We start from the raw sequence: 27592 nt of genomic DNA on the forward strand, positions 1-27592 counted from the left end.
TCGTTTTACAAATGCCTCGGTTTACAAATGAAAATCCATTGAAAATAATGCCTCGGTTTACAAATTTGTTTTGTAATACAAAGCACGTTTCCCCAGGATACATTGCACCTGGGAGGTTTATAGAACCGCCCCCTGCATGCTGGAGCCTGTGGGTCGCACGTGGCGTCGAGTGTGGAGGTGTTGGAGCAGCTTTTGCATCGAGGTTTGGAGCCATTCTGGAAATTGTTTGCAGTTCTTTTGGGACTTTTTGGTGCATTTATCAAGCTGTGGAAAGGTAGGGAGCTGATGCCTTTTATTGTGTGTTCTGCAATGTGGGTTGGTTTCCATGCCAGCTCATTTTGACTTTTTTTCTGACCTCCAGAACGGATTAATTGGTTTTCAATTCATTCCTATAGGAAACCGCGTTTCGGTTTACAAATGTTTCGCAATAAGAAATGTTTCGGAGAACGCATTAAATTCGTAAATAGAGGTCCCACTGTAGTTCATTAAACTGAACAAAACCTAGTTTCTCAATCCCTTTTTCTGTCTGTAATGTGTGGTTTTTATAGTTCTATGTGATTTCATAAACTTTTACATTAAACGTTCTTGCACTTTAAAACTAGATCTCATAAAAAATTACTTGTACAAAGCATAGTTTCTTTCCATTCTTTGCTAACAATTAATCTGTATCATCTATATTTTAAAGTACATGTCCTGCAGGCAAACATATCCTTTTTTTTAAGTTTTTTTTTTAAGTTTTTTTTTTTTTATTTATTAAAACGACCCCACGTCAAATACAGAAATTAGTTGAGTTGGTTTGAAAGGTGAATAAAAGCCATCTACAGTTCTTTGAACATCAAAGATGAGAGAAACAAAATCTCTTATGAGCCTAAAGCACAACTTTCACAGCTTTCTGGATTTTGCAAACCTGCATTCTCTGATAACCTCCATTACTAATTATATGCATAGAGTTTGAACATCACTTTTAATGTAGAGCCTGGAGACAATCACACTGTGTAGGCTTTCTATTAAAGCAAGTTACATAGACCTAAAGATACACTCAGGGGGGACTTTAAAGAGGAACAGTCACTCTGGCATAGTTGTACATTCCTCAGGAAAACTAAGCTGTTGAATTGTGCCATTTTCTTTAAAATAAACATTACTTTTTTAATTCGCCATGTTCGAGACTGTAATGACACAAATTGGCCTACGCTATAAATCATACTGACAGACCTGAGTTTAGATTAACCTCATGGAACATCCCCCACCCACCCCCATACATGGCATCTTGGAAGCTGTGATGATTTACATTGTATGGCAGACTTTGCCTTGACAGCCTCTCGTATGATATCAATAAGTAAGAATTAAAAAATGAACACAAATCAGGAAAATATTTCATCACCATATTATCCTGCGTAGAAGTAAATGTTCTTCCACACCAATTTTAGTGTAGTATTGTATGCATATGAAATATAATTAAATAAATGAAGCACATGCTCAGAAAATGTCTTAGAAAGTTCTCCCCAAGTTTCATTCTCCTCTTCTGAAGTTCTCATCAGCCAGGAACTGGTTTAGGTGCCATTCCTACATCTGCTACCGAAACCAATGAGACAAATAATGAACATGTACATGTTGGCCAGCACATGCACGCTTGTATTCGGTGGATCCTCTGTAGCATTTTATGGGAGCAACTTGTTCAGTACATCTGTGAGGGTTTGAATAGACAGCCATGTGACTTTGCTGGCCCATGCCCATGAATTTGTGGCAATTTTGTTTAGTTTTCAGAAGATACAAAGAAATGGCTGGGAGCAGGATGTAGTATAGGTCAGAATATTTTTTTTTTTCTTTTACTTTTTATTAAAATGCAAAGAAAAAATGTCTTCCAAAACGTTGTCATTGTACCTGTTAATGGACATGGATGTTATTTTATTTGTTAGTTATGCTTTTCTTTTTTTTCTTCTCCTTCCCATTTACATCTTTTAATTGCTTGGTATAGAACCTTGTCTACAAAGAATGGTGGGGAATATGCCTGAGGACTTTTATTGATGTTCCAAGAAGTGGCACTCAAAGGAGAAGCCCAAGATGACAGGACACGGGTCTCTAACAGAGACTCTGCACTAAATGCAGGATTGTTGGGATAATTGTAAATGAATGAATGCCTGGTTTCAACTTTTATCTTAATTAGTTTTGTAGGACTGATGATATGTTTACTTTTCACTTTTTTTAAACTACACAGTCTTGGCAGTTTAGTTTATGGTTTCTATTTTTAATTTGTAACCTTGAATATTTTATTTTTTTTAAACGCTGCCAAAATATATGCTATTTTCAAGGTAAATTTGTCGCAAACATGATTATTAAATCCTTTCCTGTACATGCTTCTTGTAACCATGAAAACATTTCTCTCTAGATCTCTTGCACGAACAATTTAATACAATTTACATTTCTGAAGCAGAAAAATCGGAACTAATAATCACACCTTTTTATTTTTGTTTACATTATTTATTTATATAGTGCCAGCAAATTCCGTTGCGCTGTACAATGGGGTTACACATTTGAATTTGACTAATGTAAATGTGCTTACGGATATAGGAAAGTCCTATAGCCACAAGAGTCCTAAAATATAGCTAAGCTTTCAGTTTTAATGAATGCTTTGACTCATGGCAAAATACAATATGTAAACAGAAGTTGTTTCTTCAGCTTGAAAAGGCGCTAAGCTGAAAAATCTTTGTCCATAGCTGTTTGGAATAAACACACTTCGCTCTGCCTTTCAAACATGTATTTACTATTGGATATGGCTATTTTTATTAGGCTGTTTGCTAGTTCCTCCCTTTATCCATTGCGATTTTTCTGTGCCTTGATTTTAATTTTCTTGTATTGGGAACTGTCTTTTTCCTTATGAACGTTGTGAGCATTCCGTTTATCTCTTTTTGTTGCCCGTTTCCTCTAATGGACCATACATGCCCTTGCAGTTTAGATTTTATTGCTACTAAAGGACTGATTACCTTCTTCGTGCTCATAGTTCTAGTGGTCGTATATATTTTTTTGTGATATATTTATTGCAAATAAGACTGCAAGGAAGTATAAATGCAAGTATGTCTTAAAAATAGCCTTCCAGGGTTCTATTTTCACACACTATTTAACAGGCTTTATTGAGGACACGTGTGTTTGTGCATTCTAAATGTATACAACATGTTCAGAGTCTTCTACTCTCTGAAAAGTATATACAATAGTTCATCCTGCAATTATCCATGATTAACTATGTTGGTGATTAGAGAAATGTAAGGTATGTTATTGAAGTTCAAATGACTTGTAATCATCGGCATTGGTATAAGTGTTTTAGCCAGAGATACTACTGTGATGTCAACAAAGGACAAAAGACAAATACTCTCTCCATTTACTTGTACTTTAACATTTCTTTGATGTTCTCAAACCAGGGTTATAATGGTAACCGTGACCCAGAACCTCCATGTAGGCTACCGGGATGGTGTGAAGGTTGGTCATTTGTTTGAATGAGAATGATTGGGTTCACATGCTCTAATTCATAAGTTGTTTGTTTATGTTTTTTGTCCAATTGCAATGGTACAGTGTGAAGAAGTGGTCTTTGGAATTCCAGATTAAGCATGGGATCTTTGGACGATGGTTATATAAATTTGAAAATGACTGATACATGTTAATACATAAGCTTAAAGGCACAATAGGCACCCAGACCACTTCATCTCATCGTCTGGGTGCCATGTCCCCCTTTTTTTTTTAACCCTCAGTGGAAAACTTTAATGTTCTTTACGGGGTTCTTTGTCACACTGAAAACTTGGCTATTTCTAGTATTCAAGCATTCAGTCACATGCGCACCAGACTCCTAATGCTTTCCTATGGGATAATGTAGAATTCTTGAGATAATCAAGAATGATGACCAAGAAGGCAGGGCCCGCTGTGGAGAGAGCATGGTGGCGTGGAAGAACAGCTAAAACAGAAAAAAAAGATTGATTTATTTTTAGTCCTTGGTGGGGGGGGATCACCTTAATGGTGACTATGACACGATAGCATTAGGAATACACATTTCTATTCCTAATATTGTAACACCACAGTGTTCCTTTAATATCACAAGTTCAAATAATTAATATAACATAATTGAGCAATGAGACTGTGAGACTGCAGGGGCTTGATCTATACACCAAAACTGCTTCATTAATCTAAAGTTGTTTTAGTTTAGTAATTCTCTTAATGCGTTCGGTTCTATGCGCATGAATGGAAAGTGCCTAACCAGGGGGAATAAAATATGGGTCTTTACAGTCGCTGACCTGGCCCATAGTCTGTGGGCAGGAGGCCACCTTTCACACTCCTCCAAGAGTCCTTGGCAAATGTTTGTGGAAAGCGGCATTTGTCACATACACTTACAGACATTAAGGGTTTATTTGTTGGTGAATAACTGCTGTTAGCTGTACCTTTTAACAAATTATTACCACCAGGTATCCAACCTCGTTGCTGAATCTTTCTGTATTATCGCTAATATTTGTTGTCACTACTACTACTTGGAAGGTATAATGTTGCTGATTCATGGTCAGTCTTGTTTTTCGGTGATGCAACATTGTTTTGACGCTAATCAAAGGTGGAACAGCAAACCTCCCATCTACATCAATAGAAAACTGGAGCAAGACTATTGAAAACAATGATTTTCAACTTGATGACACTGGCTAAGTTGTGTTTTTATTGAAAAGCTTTTGATAGAAAACAAGATCAGTAAAATATGAATAATTCTGGATTTATATTTCCTTAACATTATGTCTTGATGATATTGGCATCTTGCAAAGATAAGCTCCCTGGCACTCAAGTAATGTCCTAGAAAGGTTCTCAAGCAGGCAGGAGATATTCTGTAGAACTACCCATGTGGGGATATTAATTCTAATTTGATGAATGCATATATTCATCAAAGACTCATTCGTGGAATTCCTTTTCAAATGCTGAAAACTATGCAGAAGCGAGTTCAAAGTAACTTTGACATTTTTCTTCAGTATGTAATAATTAGACTGCCTGTATAATGTGTAGCCTCTCACCAAGGTACAGCTGGAGGGTTGTTGTTCTACTTTGTCTACAACTTTCCTGCTTCACCACTACCAGAAAGCAGGAAGCAGCATTGAGCCCTGCTTCTACCCTTCTAGTAAAAAGTAAGGAGAAGCATGGAATTTAAAATTACTAAATGTGTGTGTTGATTCTTCTTTCTGTTTGTGTGTGCGGGTGTCTCACTATATATGTGCATTTTTAAGTGAGTGTAAATGTCTGTCTGCATAAGCCCAGCAATCATTGATTAGAGGTCCTTTACGTACGAATGGGTGGGCCTTGACAACATTTTAAATAATCCACAAGCAGATAAAGCTATTCAGAGATCATTTTAATATAGTTAGATTTCTGAATGTTTTTACTAGTTGTGTGTTCCAATATCTATTTCTAAACTAAACAATTTATTTTCCGTTTATAGTACATTTTATATTAATAATGAAAAATGAACCTAAATGTTATTAAATAAAAAACAACAATGCCATATTGCTGCTGTTCAATTATGTTTACGGCCCCTATATCTAAAAAAATGTTCTTGAAATTGCTTATAATTTTCAGATAATGGATTACGAAAGTGCCTTCACCCGTAGGAATTTGCTATGATTAGCGAGTCTCATATTATTCATGTCTGTGTTTCAAGATATTGAATAAGTGCTCAGAATCATGTTTCATTTTGACTGTAAGCGATGTTCCAGAAATCAAAACCGTTGTTGGATTTTTAAGGAATTAAGAGAAAATACTTTTTAAATACTTTTTCTTACCTGTGCCAAATCCATTTTGTAAGGTCTGTTAAATAGAAGAAATTAACTTCTACTTATTAATATTCTCTGATCATGGATTCTTATATTACTACTTTATTCTTTTTCCGTGTCTTGCATTTCTCTCTCAGGTTCACTGTACAGACACATTGAGCTTGTGTTCAGAATATTTTCAAAATTATCAGGTTGTAGTCTTACCAAACTGCTGGTTGTATCTCCTTGCAGACGCTACAACCATAATGTGTATGTGTGAGTATATAAAAGACAGACTTATCTATTCGTTTTTGCCAGTTACCTCTCAGTCTTTCTCCCCCCTCCTTTAGCTTGCCATTGTTTCATTTAACTTTTGTTTTCTTTTCCAAAAACTCCCATCCCGGGGCAGATTTGCGGCACACCCTTCTTTTACTGCATAAACCTCTATATTACAGCTATCATAGTTTGCTTGTTTCACTATGGTCAGTAATGCTTTAGAATTGATCATTTTTCAATGACACTTCTCACTCAGCTATAAAGATGAGTGGCTGACATGCCAAGGCTAAAGGCATATGCTGGCCTTATTTCACAATTCAAATCCAAAAGTAATAGAGCCATTATTGTACTCCCCTTACCTCTCTTCTGGTTTTTTTATATCATTTATGATCTGATTAGCAATAACATTGTTGCTTTTAGCCTAACTGATTACCTCTTTTCGTAATAGAATAATCAATTTATTCAAATAACCAGACCCTGAGACCCTGAGCTGCTACCCCATAGCCTTATGCCAAATGCTGCCATCGGAAGTCACAGTATCGGGGGGCGGAGCCTGGCTGTGGAGCTGATCAGACACACTCTCTGTGAGCTCCCGGGCCTGGGCCCGATAATCGACTGCAAACAGGGGCAAAAAGCCTTGGATCGAACCACAACCCACCTCATCATACTCTATTGAGGCTGGTGAATCAGGGGATACCCTTCAAGCCCAAGTGCCTGTCAGAATAACCGAGCCGAGGCTTGGGGCCTACAGCATGCAGGGCATGGGAGAGACGGCCGCTCTCCCAGCCCATCAAGACGAGCAACACCCACGGTACCTGGCTCTCCCCCCCCTCCCCCCCCCCCACAGGACCGGCGCGGGTTATCCCGGTCCAACTAGCTCCGATCCACACACCTCCGTGGTCTCTGAGGACTGGCACGAACCTTGGCCAACTACAATGCCTGCAGTCGGATAGCCACTATAACATGGCAGATGCACAGCCCAGCGAAATGCACGTGTCTCCAGAGAACCGCTACGGCAATACCGAGCCCCTATCTTCCCACTGGAACAAACTGCTCAACAATTTCTGGGCACGGATTGAGGCCAGACACGCTGCAGCACAAACACAACAGCGAAAGAGCTGGAGCACGTCCAGTACACAGAGAGACGATGGCCGGAAAGGGAGTTGGAAACCCTCGGGCACTACCTCGATGAAGCAACCCACCATTCAAAGCATTAGCCCATCCGAGCCAAAGGCCACTAAGGGGAAGACCCCAATGCATCGCCCACGCAGACGGAGGTCTGACCGCTGCGGTCGGCGCAACACCAACCAGGCCCCCAGATCTGTCCCGATGGGAAAGGACCCGGTCCCCAGAGGCTCCCGAGTCCGTGGGAACAAGATGCCGGCCTTGCCACAGGCACGGAGCTGGAGGGAGGAACTGACCTGCCTCTGGCCATCAGTCGTCACCTGTACCTACTCAGAGCCACCGATGCAGCCCCCCCCTGGAGGAATAGGATAACCTGCTGACACGCAAGCTGTCCATTCACCACCCAAGAACGGACGCTATCCAGAGGCACAAAGACGCTGACACATAGGCTCTGAAACCCCAAACCGATGCAGTCCTCGTTTAAATAAGTATGTGGCCCCACACATAATGTATGCTCCTATGATAAGCTCCCAACCATGCACCAGCATTACACAACATATCTACTTACAGATACTCCATCTAGCATCACGACACCCAACTTGACACTTAAACTTGCACTGTACCCTGCTATATGGCGGTCCCTCCAATCACTGTCTAAACCACAGTTGGTTACTTTCCGTTTGTTACCTAAGTAAATCGAGATAATGCCTGTTTACACAATACCAACGGAGGTACGTCTATCGTTAGAAATGCATGTTATAGGCTCACTCATCCAAATAATCTCACAAGCATGTCCTCTATCTCTTGTAACCATACTTGTTACGGTCGAGACACGTCAGACAGTCAAAGCCTATTTATGGTATACATATGAGCTCAGCTCCACTAGACTGTTAGCAGTCATGTTGTAATAACACTGACCTGGCATTAGAAGTTGCCTATCGGCTGTCAAGCTAATTGTGTATAATGGCCATATGCGCCCGGCTAAACTGAGAGGGCAAAGTTCTTTAAAACATAAAATGAAGCAGATACTTATGTGAGAAAATACCGATGTTATCAACTACTGTGTTCAGCATGTTTAAGTTTCATTACTTTAAAAACAAAAAACTGAGGCATCGTTTCTTTGGGAAATGTTATTCTTTGTTGTGATCTCCTTAAGGTGTATTTATACTTGCACATTTCCCTTCTTTTACTTCTGTATCCCAACTTATTTGCCTTAATAAAAGAAAGATTTACAAAAAAAAGAAGTCACAGTATCATTTACAAAACCATATTACTGGAGCCCCCATTGATACAACGGCAAAGACACACATTCCCAGACATATGCACACACAGATGTGCTCTCTAAGACACACACAAATACAAATTTACAAATACACATTCCCATACATAGAGACTTGCATTCACAGGTACACACGTACAAATATACACTGCCAGACATAAACAAAGATTAAAAGACATAGAGATATGCACTGCTGGACAAAGTGCCACACACACAGTGTATATATATATATATACACACACACACACACACACACACACACACATACATACATACAAACTGATTTTAGCCACTCTCCTGTCTCCATTCCTTATGGGATCCATGTGGATCAGTGGGAGTAGGCTAAGTTTTCTCCCCTATGTGGCTCTGTGTGTGAGCTGGATGGAAGTGATGTATAATCACATCCTCCCAGTTATATCAAGATATTCTTGTCAGTGGTCTCATCCAAGATGGGAAGTACAGTCTGATTAGGCAATATATTTTATCTCTGTCTCCTCTATTAGACCATACCGTGTTAAGGGCCTCAAGTGAGCCTCTGTGCTTGATTAGACTCCTGGCCATATTATATGCTTTAATACATGTCTACCTCTTACACAGCCACTTGCAGGATGCAATTAATCACATACCAGCCACAGGCACATATAGAGTGTAGCTACCACAATCAAGTTATCCTGTCATGTGTAGACAGCATTACACAGCATTATCTGTTATGCACAGTCACATACACGTATAAAGAGCTTCTGTCTCATCCATTACACTCTATCACATGCATATATTTAGTGCAGCTACCCCCAACCCTTACACTCTCTCGCATGAACATCCTGGTATCCCAAAGCTTTTACCCAGTTCCATGTACCAACAACAACATACCCTGCGCCAACATATAGAGTACAAAATTCCCCCTCTGACATCAGTGCCATATAGACAGGCAATGTGTATACTGCAAGAAGCCATTACTACATAATATAAGGAAGAAGATGTGAATGGGTCCGGTAGTTTTGCCATAGGAACTGGGCACCCAAGCAGCAGGATTTTAAAAACAAAACCACCAAAAAAAAATAATAATAATTCTCACATTGCCGACAACTGCCTAACATTATTATTGAGAAAGTGGGAAAATCTTATGGGTTTTTCTTTTTTGCTGCTGTCATGTCTTACGTTCTTTATTAAGTGGGAACTCCAGATATAATCTGCTGTTTTCCTTTACTGCTGCAGTTCCCATGTTTCAGTATTTATTTTTGCTACCGTTGTGAGAATGTTTTCTGGTAGTTCTCACTAGATAACTGTATTATAATAGGTCAAACTGATTAAGTGAGTTTATAAGAAAAGTAAAATACACGATCTGCTCTTCTTATCCTCTATGACTCACACATATTCCTCGGGATCGCAAACTGCTTCCGATCTCGCTACGGTAGAAATATAAGGATAGTTTACACCCTTGATGCTGCTTTTTGCTAACCAGCCACTACGTTTAACAGTAGCAACAGAGAGTTATTGGCAGCCGCTGCTGAATGCTAGTTGCTAAGTATTTTCAATGGGAGCCGCTAATTGCTATTTAGCTTCTGGTTTCCAAACCTGTTGCTACTCATTATTACTCGATGCTAACCCAAACTTGTTAACTCCAACCTCTGGCCTGATGTAAAGAGTCTGTCCGCTAAATCCCTATACATCCTATTGAAACAAAAAGTCTTATTCCAACCCTGTTGCTAAATTTTACGAGCCCGCCTCTACTTGCCTGTTGCTACTGGCCAAACAGGGTGAAGTACGCAAACTGCTGTTGTTAATAGCAAATGTTTACGACCACTAAATGCCAGCAAAGTTGTAAACAGGCCCATAGTTGTGGAAAGTCTTTTAGCACAGACCCTGTTCACTATCCCTGAAACATGCGTCATATATCTCAGGATTGTTGTCTGGGGCTTGAGCAGATTTAGTTACTTAGAAGTGGCTTTCTAACAGATTATGTTTGTTTTGAGGAGAGAAGTGAGAGGAAAATAAAGCATTGCACCCAATGAGGATGGTTATGTGAAGGGATACCCTTCTGAAAATCTGTGCGCCATGTAGGTGACACTGACGCCTTATGCTAGTCACTAACTATAGATAAATATTTTTGATCACTATAATCACATAGCGCCTTCCTTTTGCTTGTAATTATTTTTTTTTATATTGTACGCCTTATGCTAGTGGCATGACACAGCTGGATAAACTGCCAATGTCTTCTCTCAAAATGGCCGCATTTTCTTGGTACATGATTTTAATGTCCACAAACAGGACTTTTATGTCAATGTAAATGGGCTGTTGTCTCCTCATTTGCCCTCCATTGGCATTGGGTAACTTCCTGGGAAGGCAGGTCTTCTGATGAAAAAGATATCGTAGGTACCATCTTTGATGCAGAAGGCTGCTTTATCAAAGACGATGTTTTCTTTTCCATTAAGCCATGAGGGTTAGTCACATAAGTTGTCAAGAAATATTTTTTTTTAATTTTTTTTGCCATTCTGTGTTTTTTATTGAGGTATGAATGAAAAGAAAAGACAATACAGTGGTACAGTAACAACGTTTGCAGAATGTACTATAATGGTCAATACATGAGCAGAAGTAAATGCATAGGGATCATCTATGAACTGTAAATGCATAAACCCTAAGAGAGTAGGCAAGCCTCATTTTTAGTTGAAGGAAACAAACAACCAACGGTGAGGTAAAACAGTGGGCTGCGTAAGTCAAGCATACGGCCAGGGTAAAATTCAAGCTATCATCATCAATGCGGGGTGACATGCAGTAGATGATGGTTGATCTTGAGGTACTCATTAATAATGGTATGAAGTACATGTTCCAGTATACAGACTACGTGTCCCGGTTAATCTTAGTACCTTTAAGGTACTGCACATAGTATAACGGTGCATGGTCTGTGTAGGTCTGGTTTGGACTATATTATCACCTCCTCCCCCTTGCCTGTATTCGTGTCTGGCTTCGTTGTCATTAGAGTCCAGAATGCTTGGGAGCAGTGAATAGAGAGCATAAGAGCTCGTGGGTTCCAGGGTATGTATATCCCAAGCTGCAACCCTAGCTCACTTTCGTATGGTTGTAGCCTCACTTCCAGCCCCTTTATGTGAATTAAGCAATCAGGCGCAACTGCGCACTCGGAACTTTATAACCTGTCTCAAACGATCCCCCAGTCTGAATGGCCTATGCCCGTCCTCATTATATGTCTGGGTCGTGTGATCGTCCTAACGTAATGGTAGGACCGCTGTCGTATACGGTCTATGTGCATGTATGTGTGCTCGAGCTCCTGGCTCTCTATGAATTGTGCGTACCTGTATTCCGTCAAGGAGTAGGTGGTGATGAAGGTCTGTCATGGGTGCGGGGAAAGGGTAAAGAGAGAAGAGAGGGGTGGGGGGGGAGATGACGGCTACAGCGGGGGGGGAGGGAAGGGGGGAATCCGCCAGCACCCCAGCCACCCATGTCCCAGCCCCGCGCGTATCCTCGGTCACCCGTCTATTCGGTCCCCCGCTCCCGCTGTCCTGCCGGCCTATGAGCCATGTATTCGATCCAGGGAGCCCAGAGGCGAGTGCATTTTTCTCCCGTCCCTCTCAAGTCCACCGTGAGCAATCTCCTCCCGTACAGCCGCCCGGAACTCCTTCAGCATGCCAGTGGAGTCCGCCTTCGTGAGCATTCTGGACGAGATCTGGGTGAGTTCTTGGCGGATTAAGTTCAGTGCCTCACTCTGGTTGCCCTCTTCGGAAGAGACTCCCGCGCTTTTGGTGCCAGGGGAGGCCGGCGCCATCTTGGCTGCAGGCCAGCGCCACGGAGGTCCGCCGACGTGGACAAATAGTTGTCCAAGGTACCGCTGCATTTCCGAGGGGAGCTGGTGGAGGGTGCTCCCAGATGCATAGGCTTCTTAGTCAGAACCATTTTAGGGGCAATTAGTAGGCGATTTTCACTTGTGGTTTAGGCCAAGGGCACGGAGCTCAGGTACTACACGTCTGCTCCCATGCGCGGTCCGGCCACGCCCCCAAGAAAGAAATTTACTTTCTCAAAATGGTAATTAACTAAAGAAATAATAAAAGCTATAAGTGTACTCACAACAACATTTGTGGTTATACCTTGAAATGTCCCTGTGACTGCTGTATTAGAAATGATCTAAAGATTAAAAAAAGGATAAACATTACTAGCAAAACTGAGCAACCAGTCCCCACGTATTTGCGGTATTTGGCTTTATAATGTAAGAAATACACTCCTATCTTTTCTAGTGAGCTCCAGTTTACTTACTGTAGTATAATTACACTTAATTTTTATAAAATGGTGCACCTTAATACATCCATTTAGGGGATATGTTTTATGGATATAGAGCTTGCATGGTTTAAACTAGCAGCTATTAATCAGAAAACATTCTGTAGGCCCTGTGATCGTGATTGCATTACTTGAGATACTAATAGCTGCAGAGAGACAAGGCATTAAGCATCAAGTGCTTTTCCAAGAGTTGCCATAGATAATTGTTATTTCTATTTTCAAAATATGATTGGCAGTTTTTTTTTAACCATATATAACATACTTTCTCCAGAACACATGAATATGTAGCTGTATATAAAGCTGTATTTCCACTAACCTTTTATCTGAAAAAAAAATACTAAATATTCCACAATGCTTTACAATAGTTACACAAAGACGACATGTTAAAGCATAGACAAGATGGGGTCTCTCCTCAAATGGGAGTATGTTCTAGACTAGAGTGAGATGGGATATAATAGGTAATAGACAAAAAGTACAGTCGTAATCACAATTATTCAACCCCCATGGAAAATCAGATTTTCAGCTACTTGCAAGGAACAAATAAAACAAAAAGCAATTGAATCAACACAACAAATGATTCAAGTGGTTTCCTCAAAAAGTGGCTTCACCAAATTGAACTGAAAATGCAACTTTTAATGATTTATCCTGTCTCAAAATTATTCAACCTCCTGAATAAAATCCCTCACAACAGCACAACTATGCAAATCAGGTGTTGTCTCAAGCACACCTGATGCAACAAAACAAGGGATGCTTTATTTGCACCAGGTGTGCTTGCACTGGAACACTTGAAATACCTGAACTGGCTAGGGGTTTCTTAAGTGTCACGTTTGACTACATGTTTGAAATATGGTCCACAAAGTTAAGAGAAGAGGTCATTGCCCTTCACAAACAAGGACAGGGCAGAAAAAGGAAGCTATCAATGGCTGCAACCAGATTTCTGAGAAGGCAGGTTGAGAAAAACCCTTGAGTGACTACAAAAGTCCTGCAGCAAGACTTGGTTTGCAACAGGCACTGAGGTTTTAGTGAGCAGAGGAAGGCGTACTAAACACAGAAGATTTTCATGCCAGAACTCCCAAGATGTACACCACTACTGACCAAAAAGCACAAGAAAAGTCAGCTCAAAATCATATAAATAAGCCACAAATGTTTTGGGATTCTGTTTTGTGGATCGATGAAACAAAACTGGAACTTTTTGGCCCTTTGGCTAAGCGGTATGTCTGGAGGAAGAAGAATGAATACGCTGAAAAGACCACTCTGTCTACGGTTAAGCATGGTGGTGGATCGGTGATGCTCTGGATCTGCTTTGCATCCTCTGGCACTGGAAACATGCAGCGTTTAGAACACAAGATGGATTCATTGGAAGTATCAGGAAATCCTAGGAGAAAACATAATGCTGTCTGTGAGGAAGCTGAAACTTGGGCGTCATTGGATCTTCCAACAAGACAATGATCCCAAGCATACCTAAAATTCCACCTAGGCTTGGTTGCAGAAGAAGTTCTGGAAAAATATATAGTGGCCATCAGTCACCTGTCACGGTCTCTGGTGGTATTTGAAGAAGGCGGTTGCAGCATGCAAACCCAAGAATATTACTGAACTGCAGACCATTGCTCATGAGCAATGGGCTAAGATTCTTCAGGAACACTGCCACTAGCTGGTATATGGCTATGCATCTCTTTTGCAGCAGGTCATAACAGCAAATGGGTGCTGTACTAAGTACTTAAGACACTTGCCTTGAAGGGGTTGAATAATTTGGAGACTGGATAAGTTGCATTTTCAGTTGAATTTGGGGAAACCACTTGAAGCATGTGTTGTGTTGAGCTATTTTAATTGTTTTGTTTGATTTGTTCATTGCACACAGCTGAAAGTCTGTATATTTTGACAATAAACCTGATTTTCAATGGGGGTTGAGTCATTTTGATTACAACTATAACAGAGAGTTGTAACCAGAATGGAAGATAGAGAATCAAGAGTAAGATGCAGATATCTATAAACCGTTTTTATATATGTTAAGTAATTATATGGTTCTAATTATAGCCCTTTAGTTAGTCGTATTTGTATCTATTTATTTGTATTTGTTCATTTAGTTTTTTAACAATCGGTAACTATAGATTGAAAGGCAGTTAATAGGATATAGTGTATACAATGACAGCGCAAATTATGTAAAATTAGGCAGTGATAGACTGCTGTCGGAAGAGCTGTTATTTAACATGTTATTATGCTCTCCTAAACATGCTCCCTAGACGTAATGTTTAAGTTAACTAAAGGGAATTAATATAGGAATATATAATAGACATGTTTTCAAAGTTATTACGTTAGTTGGAGACAAAACATTTTTTATATTTTTTAATGACCATGCTGCTTAGCTATTGTTATACAATTGTTCATTATTACTTAGTACATCTGCAGGAAATTTTATTTTACACGACGGTAAATGTTTCAAACTAAGTACGCATATTACCTGCGAAAACTGACTCTCTGTGAGATTTTATTTTTGTTGTTGTTTTGTTTCTTTTTTACATTAAGAAAAATACTCAATGTGGGAATGTATGAAGCAATTCTGTGCAGGTCCCACAATACATAGCACTGTCTGGTTATACACTAGCAAAAAAGGAAAATCTTTGTACGAGACTGTTCAGAACAAATAAACGGTTGTAAAGTTTGAAAATTAAAAAAAAGTGGAATAATCAGGGTAACTGGGATATATATCATTTGTAAGGCATTTGTAAACAGTAGCCTAATTATGCCTATATATGTGCTGCTTTCCAGCTCTGTTTTGTCTGGTGAGTTTAGGGCTGGATGTCAAGAAACAGGCTAGCAAAATTAAGGACAAATATGAGAAGTCACGATGTTTATAAAGATGGGATGAATGTGATATAGTTATCCCATTTATTATTGTTATTGGCATTTATATAGCACCAACTTATCCCTCAGGGCTTATTATAAAATTAGAAATTTAACTGTGAATAGGGCAATTACAAAATGTTAAAGGTACAAAAGGTTGATGAGGACCCTGATGAGAAGAGCTTACAATCTGCAGGAGGTTTACTATGGTCTTGTGGCTGTAAGGAAGCTATAAGTGCTATGGGTATTATAAGGTGGCATGGTTCTAAAGTACGTATAGCCGTGCACAGAACTAAATAGGCTGGGAAATTAGGGGACTGTTTTCTTTGGATTCTATGCTTAAGAAAACCTAAGACAATGCAGAAAACCAGCCAGGCTGAAGCTGGAAAAGTGTTGCAGTTGGCTACTGTGACGATAATGCTTTTAAAGCGACACTGTCATGCCAAACTTACCTTTCCCCAATCAATTCCTCTTCTCTCCCTCTGTCAGGATCTGTTCTTCATTTCTTCCTTTCTGCTCTAGTTTTCTTTAAAACATAAGGGACTATTTGTCTTATGGAGGTTTCCATCTATGACCAGTGGTGGAGCAAAATGTGCTTCATTTCCAGTGGTCAGAGAAATTTTCCCACAAATCTCACCTTTCCTCCATGATCTTGCGATGCTTCCTATCCGTATTCATTTTAGACAGAATGCTGGTGAAACTACCGAATTTCGTCCTAACCGAATGGGAACAGTTTCTCCATTCGTGTTAGGACGCAATTCGGGACTTTGTTCAGATCAGAATTTCATTCAAATTAATTGAATTCCGATCCATTCATATCGCGGCTGCAAGATGCAGATTCTCACAGTATTAGGGAGTTATCTACCAAAAGGCTAAAAGAGCTAAATTGGTCTTTCAGCCAAATTTACTAATACTAAGTAAAGATTAGTTAGTATTAGTAAATTCTGCCCCTACTCGCTATATTGTGCCCAGTGGCATGTCTACTAAACAGTAGAGCAGCCTGTGGCCCTAAATGAAAATGGGGGGTGACCTATTGTCCCCCACCCTGGTCCCCACGGCGGGTGGGGGCCCTAAAGGAAAATAGGGGGGACCTATTGTCCCCCCGGCCTCCACTTATGAGCGGCGGGTAGAGACCCTAAATGGAAATGGGGGGTGGGGGCCTATTGTTTGGCCCCCACCCAGGAGCGATTGTATTGACCTATGTGACAATGTTTTAACCGGACATGAAATATTAATGTTTTAAGATATGGATACCACAAACGTAAGGGCACTAAGATACTCTGCTTAGATAGAAAGTACTTAAACTAATCAAATACTGTACAGTTAAGTGGCAAGTGAGCAATGCAGTCTAGTGCTTTTAGGTGTATGGTATGATTTATTTCACAACAATGCTGCACATCTGCTCAAATGTTGAATGACTGCTAAATTACTTCACAAACGTTGTATAATCCGGAGATACAGATGTTCTATGTCACTTTTCACTTATTTTCTGTGTGCTTTCTTTCTTGTGGAAATTTTTCAATAAAACACAGATTTAAAAAAAAAAAAAATCTGATTCCATGAACCTGGTTGATGAAGTCTATTCCTGTTATGTGAAGCGCAGCAGAGAAATTGGAGCCAATGTTGTTTTTATTTTACATTTTATAAATGTTTGCTCGTATTTTCCAAGTATCATCTATATCACATTAGGGTCACTTCCAGCCCTGAGAGTCCCTATTTAGTGTTATAAACCAGTATATGAAATCTGCAACCAGGTGAAGCAGAACACAGCCCCTTCCCATTACTGCAGATAGAGTACTTGTTGAAATGACATGTTCTTGAAAATAAGGCTCAAAGACAAGCAATTATTCAAGAAGAATAATTAATTGGGACATCAACATAAACTTTATTCCCAGTAACTGATTTGATGGTTTGTTTTCAGGACGTTTCTAGCCAAGGTTAATACAGATTAAATTGTGACCATAAATGTAAATAGTAAATATGTAACCTCCACTGTTCAGGCAAAACAAAGTTATATACAACAATTCAATTCTTGTGTAAATAACAAATGTAAAATCATAAATCACAAGAACAACGCGAATAAATACTTATAATGCCAATGCATTTTTTTTTAGTAACATATATATATATATATATATATATATATATATATAAATTAAAATATCTATAAATAATAAAATTTAAAGTCACATTTTATCTTGAGATATAAATCATTGGGAGAGTTATTAGAGTGCCATGTTCGGAAAAGTTTTGCAGATGAATTAATCCCCAAATGATGGAATGTACCTGCTAATATCAATGGTTTCCATGGTGATTGCAGACATCCTGTCTTAATGTGTTTTACACCCCACCTCCTATAGAATGTAAGCTCGATTGAGCAGGGTCCTCTTCAACCTATTGTTCCCGTAAGTATATTTGTAATTGTCCTATTTATAGTTAAATCCCCTCTCATAATATTGTAAAGCGCTACGGAATCTGTTGGCGCTATATAAATGGCATTAATAATAATAATAATTACTTGCAGTACAGATTACTGAAAATGGCAACATTATTGTTTTTGTATTTTATTGTACCCTAATTGTAACAATGCAATGTTTTGTGGACCCAGGACATACTTGAAAACGAGAGAAATCTCAATGTATCTTTTCTGGTAAAATATTTTATAAATAAATAAATTCTAAACTTTGCACCACTTTTTCATTCACTTACCAGTGATCGTAATGTCTTAAATCTTCACTTTTTCACTATATCATGGAATGGCATTTCAGCTACGGTTTCCTAAATTTTCATGATGTGCCACAAGGGGGACCCCAGTGCCACTTTAATTTGAGAATGTAATGAAATGAATGTGTAAAGTTGATATTCGGAATTCTTGTTGAATGAAATGCTGAATGTAAGGGGTACTTGGTTGGACATATATGTTATTAATGGTGCAGTATCGTAGCCTGCACTAAACGTTTCAAACTCTTTAGCTAATACTTGAAAATCCACAACAGAACTTACCAGTCTGTTAGTGACTTTCTTCAAATAACATTTATTAGAATAAAAGAAAAAACTCTGCATTCAACTACAAGAATCCAAATGTGAATGCGATTAGCTGGATAGTAATGAGCCTGTCAAAACATATTTCAAAATAATTACAAATGACATTGCTTAGACATGTTGGGATCGTCCAGACAACGCCATGTCACAGTTTATTACATCAGCTTCTGACTGTAGCTAAATCTATACAACGTTCGTACACAGAGCAGATTTGCAGTCAAAACCAGGGAAATAGGCAAAAGACATAGAAAACAGCACATTACAGAAAACCGACAGTACACACAGTATTTAAAAGCTAAGCAGAGCTAGATTTTTTCTTAACAATAGTAGCAGGCATCTTTTCTCTGTCTTAAAATTAAAAGTCAATTCAAATAGCTAGTAAATACTGATAGGTTTGAGACTAAAAATAAAGTAACAGTATATAAAACATGGAACAGCTGAGTGACAATGTTCAATAGAATGCATAATCACAATACTGTATTGCTGTAATGATAACTAATTTTGTAATAAACGATCTCCACGGCCCTGTGGTCTCCTTCCCTGCATTTTAGTGTAGACACTATTTGTGTACGTTGCTTCCTTGCACTGTAATGCTATGCTGTCTGATTGGCAATATGGAGGCTGGATTGGAACAGTTTAAATACTTTGGTTAAAAGCATTGAAAGGATAGGATGCCATATAACTCCCCTCTGCTGCTTTTGGGATGCCTTGTAGAGCAGTGGTTCCCAACCCAGTCCTCGACGAACCCCTACCAGTCCAGGATTCAGGGATTACCAGTTGTATCTAAGGTGTTTAGAAAAATAAAAACACCTTGGACACAACAGAGTGATCCCTAAATCCTGGACTGGTAGGGGTTCCAAAAGGACTGGTTTGGGAACCAATGTTGTAGAGGTTAGCCCTCAAACCTTTCCTGTAGAAATTTGCAGGAACCGCCCTCCTATACTCAAAAGGTAGCTAAGGGGTCTGGCAACCCATCTCCTGGAAATATTACCAACTACCACTGTAGAAACCAGATGTAGTTCTATACGAGTCTTCCCTATCCTGCATTATATGTCACCAGTTTATGTTACCTCTGTTTGAGGAAAACCTGTGAGGCATGGTTATAAACCATTTTTGAGACCTGAACAGGGACTACCTATACGGCAAGCTGTTGAGGTTTCTCTGAACTTTAAATGAGCTCTCATAATCTCTGTTTATGAGACATTAACAGCATTGATTAGTCATCCATAAGACACATATCTAAGTTCAACAGGCAGGTAAAGGAGATAAATAATGAGTCACATTTTCACTTTTTCACTTTTATTGATAATTAGATTATGGGTTTTGCTCACTAAACACCAAATTGTAGTAAACGGCAAACGGAGTTGTGAATTTATACAAATATAAAAGCTAAGTTACGATTTTTCTCAGTTTGCTTCAAAAGAATTATTTTCTTTAAACTATAGTTGACCTAAATAGTACATTTCCCTTCCAGACCTCACAAGAGAGATGCGATAGACTAATTTTGTATCATGGGTCATATATTTTTGTTTAAAGAAATCAGAACTATATATGTTTCAGATTGTTCAATATATGTGAATACACAGAACTGGAGCAAACAACAAAAACCTATTTAAATGCAAATGTGTCGTTTTCTAGAGCTGTTAACCAGACACCATTCACACGTCTTCATTACTTAATGGTAATCTCTTTAAGTCACATACAATGTGTTTGCAAGTTATTAGATGAATCACATATGTCTTTCTTGTTTTATTGTCTCATGTGTAATACAGGCAACATTCAAGATGTCATTTTGCAGGAAAAGCTGGAGAAAGAAGATAAAATACAGGTGTCGCTAGCGGTATTAAAACAGGTATATATTACATCATGCTTTCTGTTTGTAATTAACTTTTTTAATTTTATTATTTGCAATTCTATATATATATATATTTTTTTTTTATTTTTTTTTTAACGTTTTAGACCAATAACAAAGAAAAACTTCTATCCTTCTTCACCGACCAAATGAATGGTTCTCCACACAAACATTAAATAAAATAAACAATCTAATAGTTGACAAATTACTCTGCAGAAAAGGAAAAAAACATTTTTATAATTATTTGTGTAACTGAGATTTGTGTAGAATTGACAATGAAAATATTGAAGGAAATTGAAGATTACAAGCCAGAATATGTGTACTGGAAACTTTCTTCAAATGTGTAGCTTGGCTATTTTGTCTTAAAATGTCAAATGCCTTTGTTATATATCTATAATTTCATGTTTGGTGCATCAACCCCCAATTCAAAGTCATGAGTTAACCTTTTTTTTTCTGCAGGGAAGACCAAAACTATGAAGATTTTCGGACAGTCCTGATACCTTTAATTGTTTGTACTGAGCCTGTGTTGTTAATTTCTGCTCATTATCTGTTTCTGGGAGTTGTTGTTTAGTTGTCCGTTCTGTGCTGTAGAAACCTGACCGCTAAACTACAACTCCCAAAAACTGCTGTTGTGCAGCCTCTCAAGCTAGTACAAGTACTTGTATGGGCAGAGAGACCTGTAGTTTCTACCTGAGATGTATTTGATAGAGTTTGCTTTTAACAGCAGTCTAAAGAGAATATTTGAATAAATATTGCGATAGGGGACCTCCTTTTACTATATCTTGTGCAAATAACATCGGCTGCGATGCTTTGATGGCAACGTTTAAAGGTTTATTGTGGTATCTCTTTTATTTAAATAGAATTGTCATCTTGTATTGGACAATATTTTGCACCTAAATGAAAGTGTGAACTAATAAAACAATGTACTTCTCTTCACCTTGTAATAGTAAATGGATGTATTCTTTTAAAACAGATAAAGGACATTTTGAAAGGATCGCTACGTTTTAACCAAAGCCTTCTTGAGGCTGAAGAGAATGAAGAGATTACAATAACCGATGACCATTACTGCTCGAGCTTGCTTAGACAAGAGGACGGCAGTGACTCTGTCGATGAAACACAAGAATTTGCACCTGAGAATCAGGTAGTTTTTATATTCACCTCTACGTCTGTCTTCACTATGTGGAATAAAGTACATCTCTGCTTTTCTCCTTAATATCCCATACTTCATTCGTACTCACATTTAGGTATGAAGTATTATTTTTCTTTTATTTCAATTCTTTTTTGAGCACAGGGAGTTTTAGGTTCTAATTTTTGTTTTATATGCTTTTCATTTTTCTTTTTGGAGTGTAATATTTACAGTCTTGGAATTCTTTGCATATCATATGCACACCTATTTTTCAAAAGGAGAAATTTAATAATCATGAAGCTTGTATAAGTCCTTTTACGTACTCTTCTTAAATCTAGTAAATGAAAATGTGTCTTATTTTATAGGTTAAAATAAACTTTGGTGTGGATATAATTCCCCTATTTTTTGTATATGACTGTCATCACTGTAAGTTGAATGTATAGAGACCTGCGTAACCAGACTTTCAATTTGTCAATTTGTGTAATGGGAGTAGAGAGACTGTGGCTTATTTGTGTTAATCCACACCTGTGCTGAGCAATCGTCCACAAAATCCCCTACGGAAGTGTCTCCGCAAAATCAGCTGCTGTTGTGTTTTAGTTTAGTCACACTTATGTAAAAATTGTGAAGTTAAACAAATTATTCAGCCTCAGTAAATAGGCTTTAACAACATACAATGTACTTGGGATGTATATCTTAATAGAGCTAATCTCCCTTTATCTTTACGTTACAGCAGCATAAGTCACGAGATATGTGCTAATTTGCCAAGTGAGGAGAACTATGTACGTTTGTTTTATTTTTAGAATTATATATTTTTTTATTTTTTTTTACATTTTTATATTAATTAAGAAAAGGGAAATGGAAGGGGGATAGCCATAATTAAAGCGGTGCTTGGACAAGTATACATACAACATAAGAGTGTTTAATAAGAACTGTCACTTTAGAGAGAAGGAAGCATTGATTGCAATGTCTTATTGAAAGTTAGCTATTAGTTGTTTTGTTTTTTCTTTATTTCTATAAAATACAAGCTGTGCTAGTACAGGCAGAAATCCAATGCATTTTTACAAATAATTGCCTGCACTCGGCCCATGACCACATGTGCATTATCAGGATTCATTGGAAAATGTTGTCTGACACTCGAGTACATATAGAAAATACTATGTGCTCTGGAATATGGTGATGTATAGGTGTTCCAGAATTACAGTGGAGGTAAGTGTGTGCTATACTCCCTGCTGCTGCTTACCTTGAGCCAGAAAGTGCTTCAATACCATTTCGTAGATTAAGCAAAAGGGAAATTGTCACTTACTCAAAGGTAAGAGTTCATGTCTAAATATTAACAAGGTTGTTCACTAAAGTGAGAATCCAAAGGGAATTTCAAACTTAAGGCCAGAGTAGCCAAACTGAAAGCATAACTAACAAAGAAAATTGTTCCAGTTTGACTCATTTTACCTTAAATTTGAAATTCACTTTAAATACACCTTGAATCTCTCTTGAGTGAATAACCCTGTAAGAGTGAGTGAACTTTTTACTACTTTGCTTCCCATTTTACAAAGAAAAGAGGAAATGTGGGGTAAGAGAGTGTAATGCAAACAGCTGGCAAAGCATAGTCAAGATATGTCAGAAATGGCTTAGTATATGTTCAGTATTACATGAGTGAACATGCTGTATCGCATAACCCCCAACATCTTCACGGGATGCTGGTGCACAAGGTAAAAGGGGAAGGGCCAGCGACGCCCAATTTATGGAACTGCCTGCCAATCATCCAGGCTGGCCCAGTGGGGGAAGGGCAAAGGGGGGGGGGGCAGACCATGCAGGGGGCACTGCCTGAGTGCTCTCTGCAGGGTCATAGTGTCCTAAGTGTAGCACAAGGCATCTAATGATTATTTCCTAAACAATCAGGTGGGCTGAACATCATCAGGTTTATACTTTATTTTATATTTTAGACTAAATTGGTGTTTAAAGTAAGACTTTATTTACATCAGAACATGTAAAGAAAGAGAAACACATATGGTTGTGCATGTAAGCTTATTTGCCATGGCTGCTAGTTCTAGTGTAATCCTGTCATTATTAATGTAGTCAGCAACAGGGGAAGCATAAAACATGTTTTGTGTCATAGTGCATATTCTGAAATCAAGACAAGCTCCACATTTGGCCTCTGAAAAATATACATCAAACCATCACAAATATATAAATACGGCATGGATCGGCCTTTCTTTCTCTCTTTTGCTAAACCACATCTGAGTATCTGTTGGTTTTTTGACCCATAGCTCCACCGATCCTTTGGGTAAACTGTCAGCTTATCACCTGGCATGCAGACAGTGTTGCACAATTAGCACTTAGCTTTTTTTTATGTATATATATATATATATATATATATATATATATATATATATATATATATATATATATATAAGCTACAGGCCACACATGAAGAAAGTGTAAATGTGCTTGTTCTGTTGAAACACATTTTAAATACATAACGGAAAGTTGAACACTATTAAAATAAAAATCATTAAACATTTTAGAGAGCTGAAAGCCCAGATGTAAAATTTCCATTTTATTCCATAGAATATGTGAGATTGTTTTGTCTTCTGTAAGTAGTTTGAACATCAGATAAATCATATTCACACCACTCAGAGGAAAGTGGTTCGTTATAGTTGCAGCACTTCATAAGGTCGTATATAACTCTTTAGTGATTGCGTGTCTGTTCATCACTGTTGCATTAACTCTAGGAGGAACTCTAGTATTGTTCCTGTTCCTTTTACTGGTATTTTAATGTGCCGAGCACCTTAGTCAAAGATCGGGTGACTGACATTCTAAATCAAGGAATGTTCTTTTTTTTTTTTTTTTTTTTTTAATCTTCCAAATTAAATGCCCTGCTATTTGTACATCTGATTAGTCAAATATGTAAATTCCTAAATTACCTTTTAAATGTCCAATTTCAGGCAACAGCTGACAGCTCTGGAAATAGCGACAGCCGACACTCCGATGATTATATTATGATCCCAAAGCAAGATGAGTTAAGTTGCAGTGCTTCTGGCTCTGAAGTGAAACATAAAGAAACATTACTGGGACATAAAAAGGCAGCAGATAGGAGAGAAATTCCCTCCCGCTCATCTATGGCCTTTTCCGATCCTCTAATGGGTGGAAATTCGTCTTCAAGTAACCTCAGTTCTAGCCCTGATGATGACAGCAGCAGTAAGGATTCTGACTTCACCATCGTCAGTCCACTTGACATATAATCGTTCCATTCTTCTATGAATTCACATTTTTCTTTTTTTTCTGTTGTTGCTTTTTTAAGACTGTTTATTAAATAAACCGCTGTCTTCATACATGGTAATATATTTGAAGTATTTTGTTATCTCTGAGTGACAGGAAGAGTACAACATATCTAATCCTGCTCATTTATGCAAGCTGTGATTCAGAGCACAAACGACTATACAGTATAAGACATAACAGAGAATATAGCCATTGTCATTATTGCCTTATGTGTATATTTTACTGGTAATGTATATGGGCTGCATTTTATGCAACTTTTAAGAGATGAAATATATTACATTGATGTCAGTAATGCTCCATTAGTATTCTGGACCCGGACAGGCAACATGATGCATATTAAAAGTATAAAAGTTTTTATGATACCTTTGATTCAACTTTTAGGGATTCATGTATTTGGGTTTTTTTTTTTTTTGTTCCATAGATATACACAGATATCTAAGTTTGCTACATAATGAAGGCAAAGCTGTTGCAATATGGTGGCAGCGGTGGGATATTTTACTACTTTGTGTAGAAAATGCATATTTTTTTTTTCTCTATACAGTTACCAATTTAGGAAGATTGTATGAACCACCGTATAGTCACAGACTTTTGTACAGTACAATACACAAATATATGTGCCTATGCATTTACAGTGTATTCAGACAATTGCTAATATACCTGTTTTATGAAGCCATTAGATATTTCCTTCTAACAATATTGTAAACTATATTTGCGGTACAAATGCTGCCAAACATGGGAATGTTAACTCCGACTGTCATGTGTAGCAGATTGAAAAAAAGGCTTGGAGGCCACAGTAATTAATTAAATAAAAACGTAACATATCTTGTGCAAGTAATAAAAACACTTTAAAAATAGCATATGTATAAGTTGCCTTAATAAACTGAAGAAATGTTATAGGAGAATCTGATCAGGACGTGCCACATCAAAGTAATCACATATTTGTCACATGACCCACAGGAAGGACATTTTCTGTTCTTGAAACCTGTGTCAAAAAATTTAACTTGATTGCTCTGGGTTTTCTCTTCGTTGGTCCCCAAATTAATGACAAAACGTGAGTTTCAGAATGTAAGACCATGTTGTATCAATACTATAGATCAGCAATAGCCAAAGTAGAACTTCAGAAGCTAGCATTTATGATGCCATGGCAAAGCATGATAGAATGTGTCGTTTTGATACACATGGCGATTTACGATTGGTTGATATTCTGCTTTAAACTATTTATGTCTCCTCCAGGATAGTACTATGTGTGATATTTTAAGAATTAAAAATTCAATTGTCTCATTTAAATATATATTGTCAGCTAGTTAGAGATCACAATCTGTATAGTCTCATTGTCTCTAGAAAATTGGGGTAAAATATTACTAGTTTATGCATAATTGAATGAATATTGACTCACTTTGATTCCTACTGTACGTCATCACATAAAAGACATGATGAATGCATTTAGTTGGAGAAATAAAACTAAAAATAGTATGTCAGATCTCCGGGCAGTCAAAACTTGTATTCCTTTTACTCATTCCCACTAAATAATATTCAAATATTCTTTCATATGAAAACTGAGGCATTAACTAAGAATTTCAGCAATACTGTGTATCGGATACAGGTTTTAAAAAGGTTAGTCTAAAAAGTGCTTTAGTAACCTATCTCCTCTATGTTGATGTTTAAAAGTACAAGTGTTTGCATGTGCGTTCTTTTGGTTTGTTGCTGGGACTGAGAACATAATGAGTTCACCTTTTGGTCCAAAAGATTAAAGTGTAGACATAATAACTAAAACTGTTTATCATCTCCAGTGGATGTAAAGCCGCAGAAGTACTGCTGTAGAAACCCTATACAGCTCTCAGTGTAGTCAGTAAGTGTTCAGTTTGCCTACATCTGAAATGAATATTCAGAGCTTTATAATAACTTTAGTTAATGAAGTGGTTATGGTGCACTAAGGCTTTGAGTGCCGTCTCTCCATTTGTTCCAAACAGTTAGGGACTGCACACATTTGTTGACAGACCATTTTAATTAAGGCTGATGGACTAACACGACTCGGATTATGTGGACTATAAGCCTTCAGGTAGACTTTTTTTACTCTATATGACGTTGTAATTCCAGTTTACATGTTTTTGTTTTTTTACATATTAAATAAAGGATAAATGTAATTGGGGCCATCATTTTCTTTTTTCTTTTCCTTAAACTGTTTTAAGGGGTTTGACCAAAGCCTGTCCCTTTTGCTACCACTCAGATATTGCAGCTTTGCCCAGAGCTCGGAAACTTCACTTGCCGTACAAGGTTAAATTACTTTGGATCGGCACTGTAGACGTTTTACTTTTGTATTTTCTTAGAGGCTCTGTGAGCACTGGGCTGAGCAGCAGATTCCAAGCCCCATGACCACTAAAATCACACAAGTGTACTTGGAGTTACACTTGAAGGACTCAGCTCTACGTTGAATTCTTGTCCCAACCAGTGTCCAGGATATTGTAGAAAACTGGAAAACATTAAAAAAAAAAAAAAAAAAATACAATTTTTTTTTAAAAAAACTTTTGTTTTTTTTCTTATTCCTGATTTTTTTTTTCCATGCATTGCATACAAAATGTTAAAAATAATACATAAAAAACACATTAACATAGCAGTTTCAGAGAGTTAAACTAAAACTTAATTTATATATATATATATTTTGCAGTGTTTTATTGTCACTATCAGAGAATACGGCAAGGTCTGTTTATCTCTGATTATGCTTTGGCTAT

The 27592-nt window shown here is 37.9% G+C and overlaps 1 protein-coding gene across 2 annotated transcripts in view; it reads left to right on the forward strand.

Moving 5' to 3' along the window:
• Window positions 1-27342, forward strand: part of TBC1D5 (TBC1 domain family member 5) — a 571110-nt gene extending 543768 nt beyond the window's left edge. For both annotated transcript variants that reach the window (XM_063452310.1, XM_063452309.1), the window contains exons 21-24: window positions 20382-20461; window positions 21435-21602; window positions 24530-27161; window positions 27193-27342. In XM_063452310.1, coding sequence (XP_063308380.1) covers window positions 20382-20461; window positions 21435-21602; window positions 24530-24826 — 545 coding nt within the window. In that variant the 3' untranslated portion in view covers window positions 24827-27161; window positions 27193-27342. The remainder of the gene's footprint in view (window positions 1-20381; window positions 20462-21434; window positions 21603-24529; window positions 27162-27192) is intronic.
• The last annotated feature ends 250 nt before the right edge of the window (window positions 27343-27592 follow it).

Source organism: Pelobates fuscus, chromosome 4, assembly GCF_036172605.1.
Source record: "Pelobates fuscus isolate aPelFus1 chromosome 4, aPelFus1.pri, whole genome shotgun sequence".
Classification (NCBI taxonomy): Eukaryota; Metazoa; Chordata; class Amphibia; order Anura; family Pelobatidae; genus Pelobates; species Pelobates fuscus.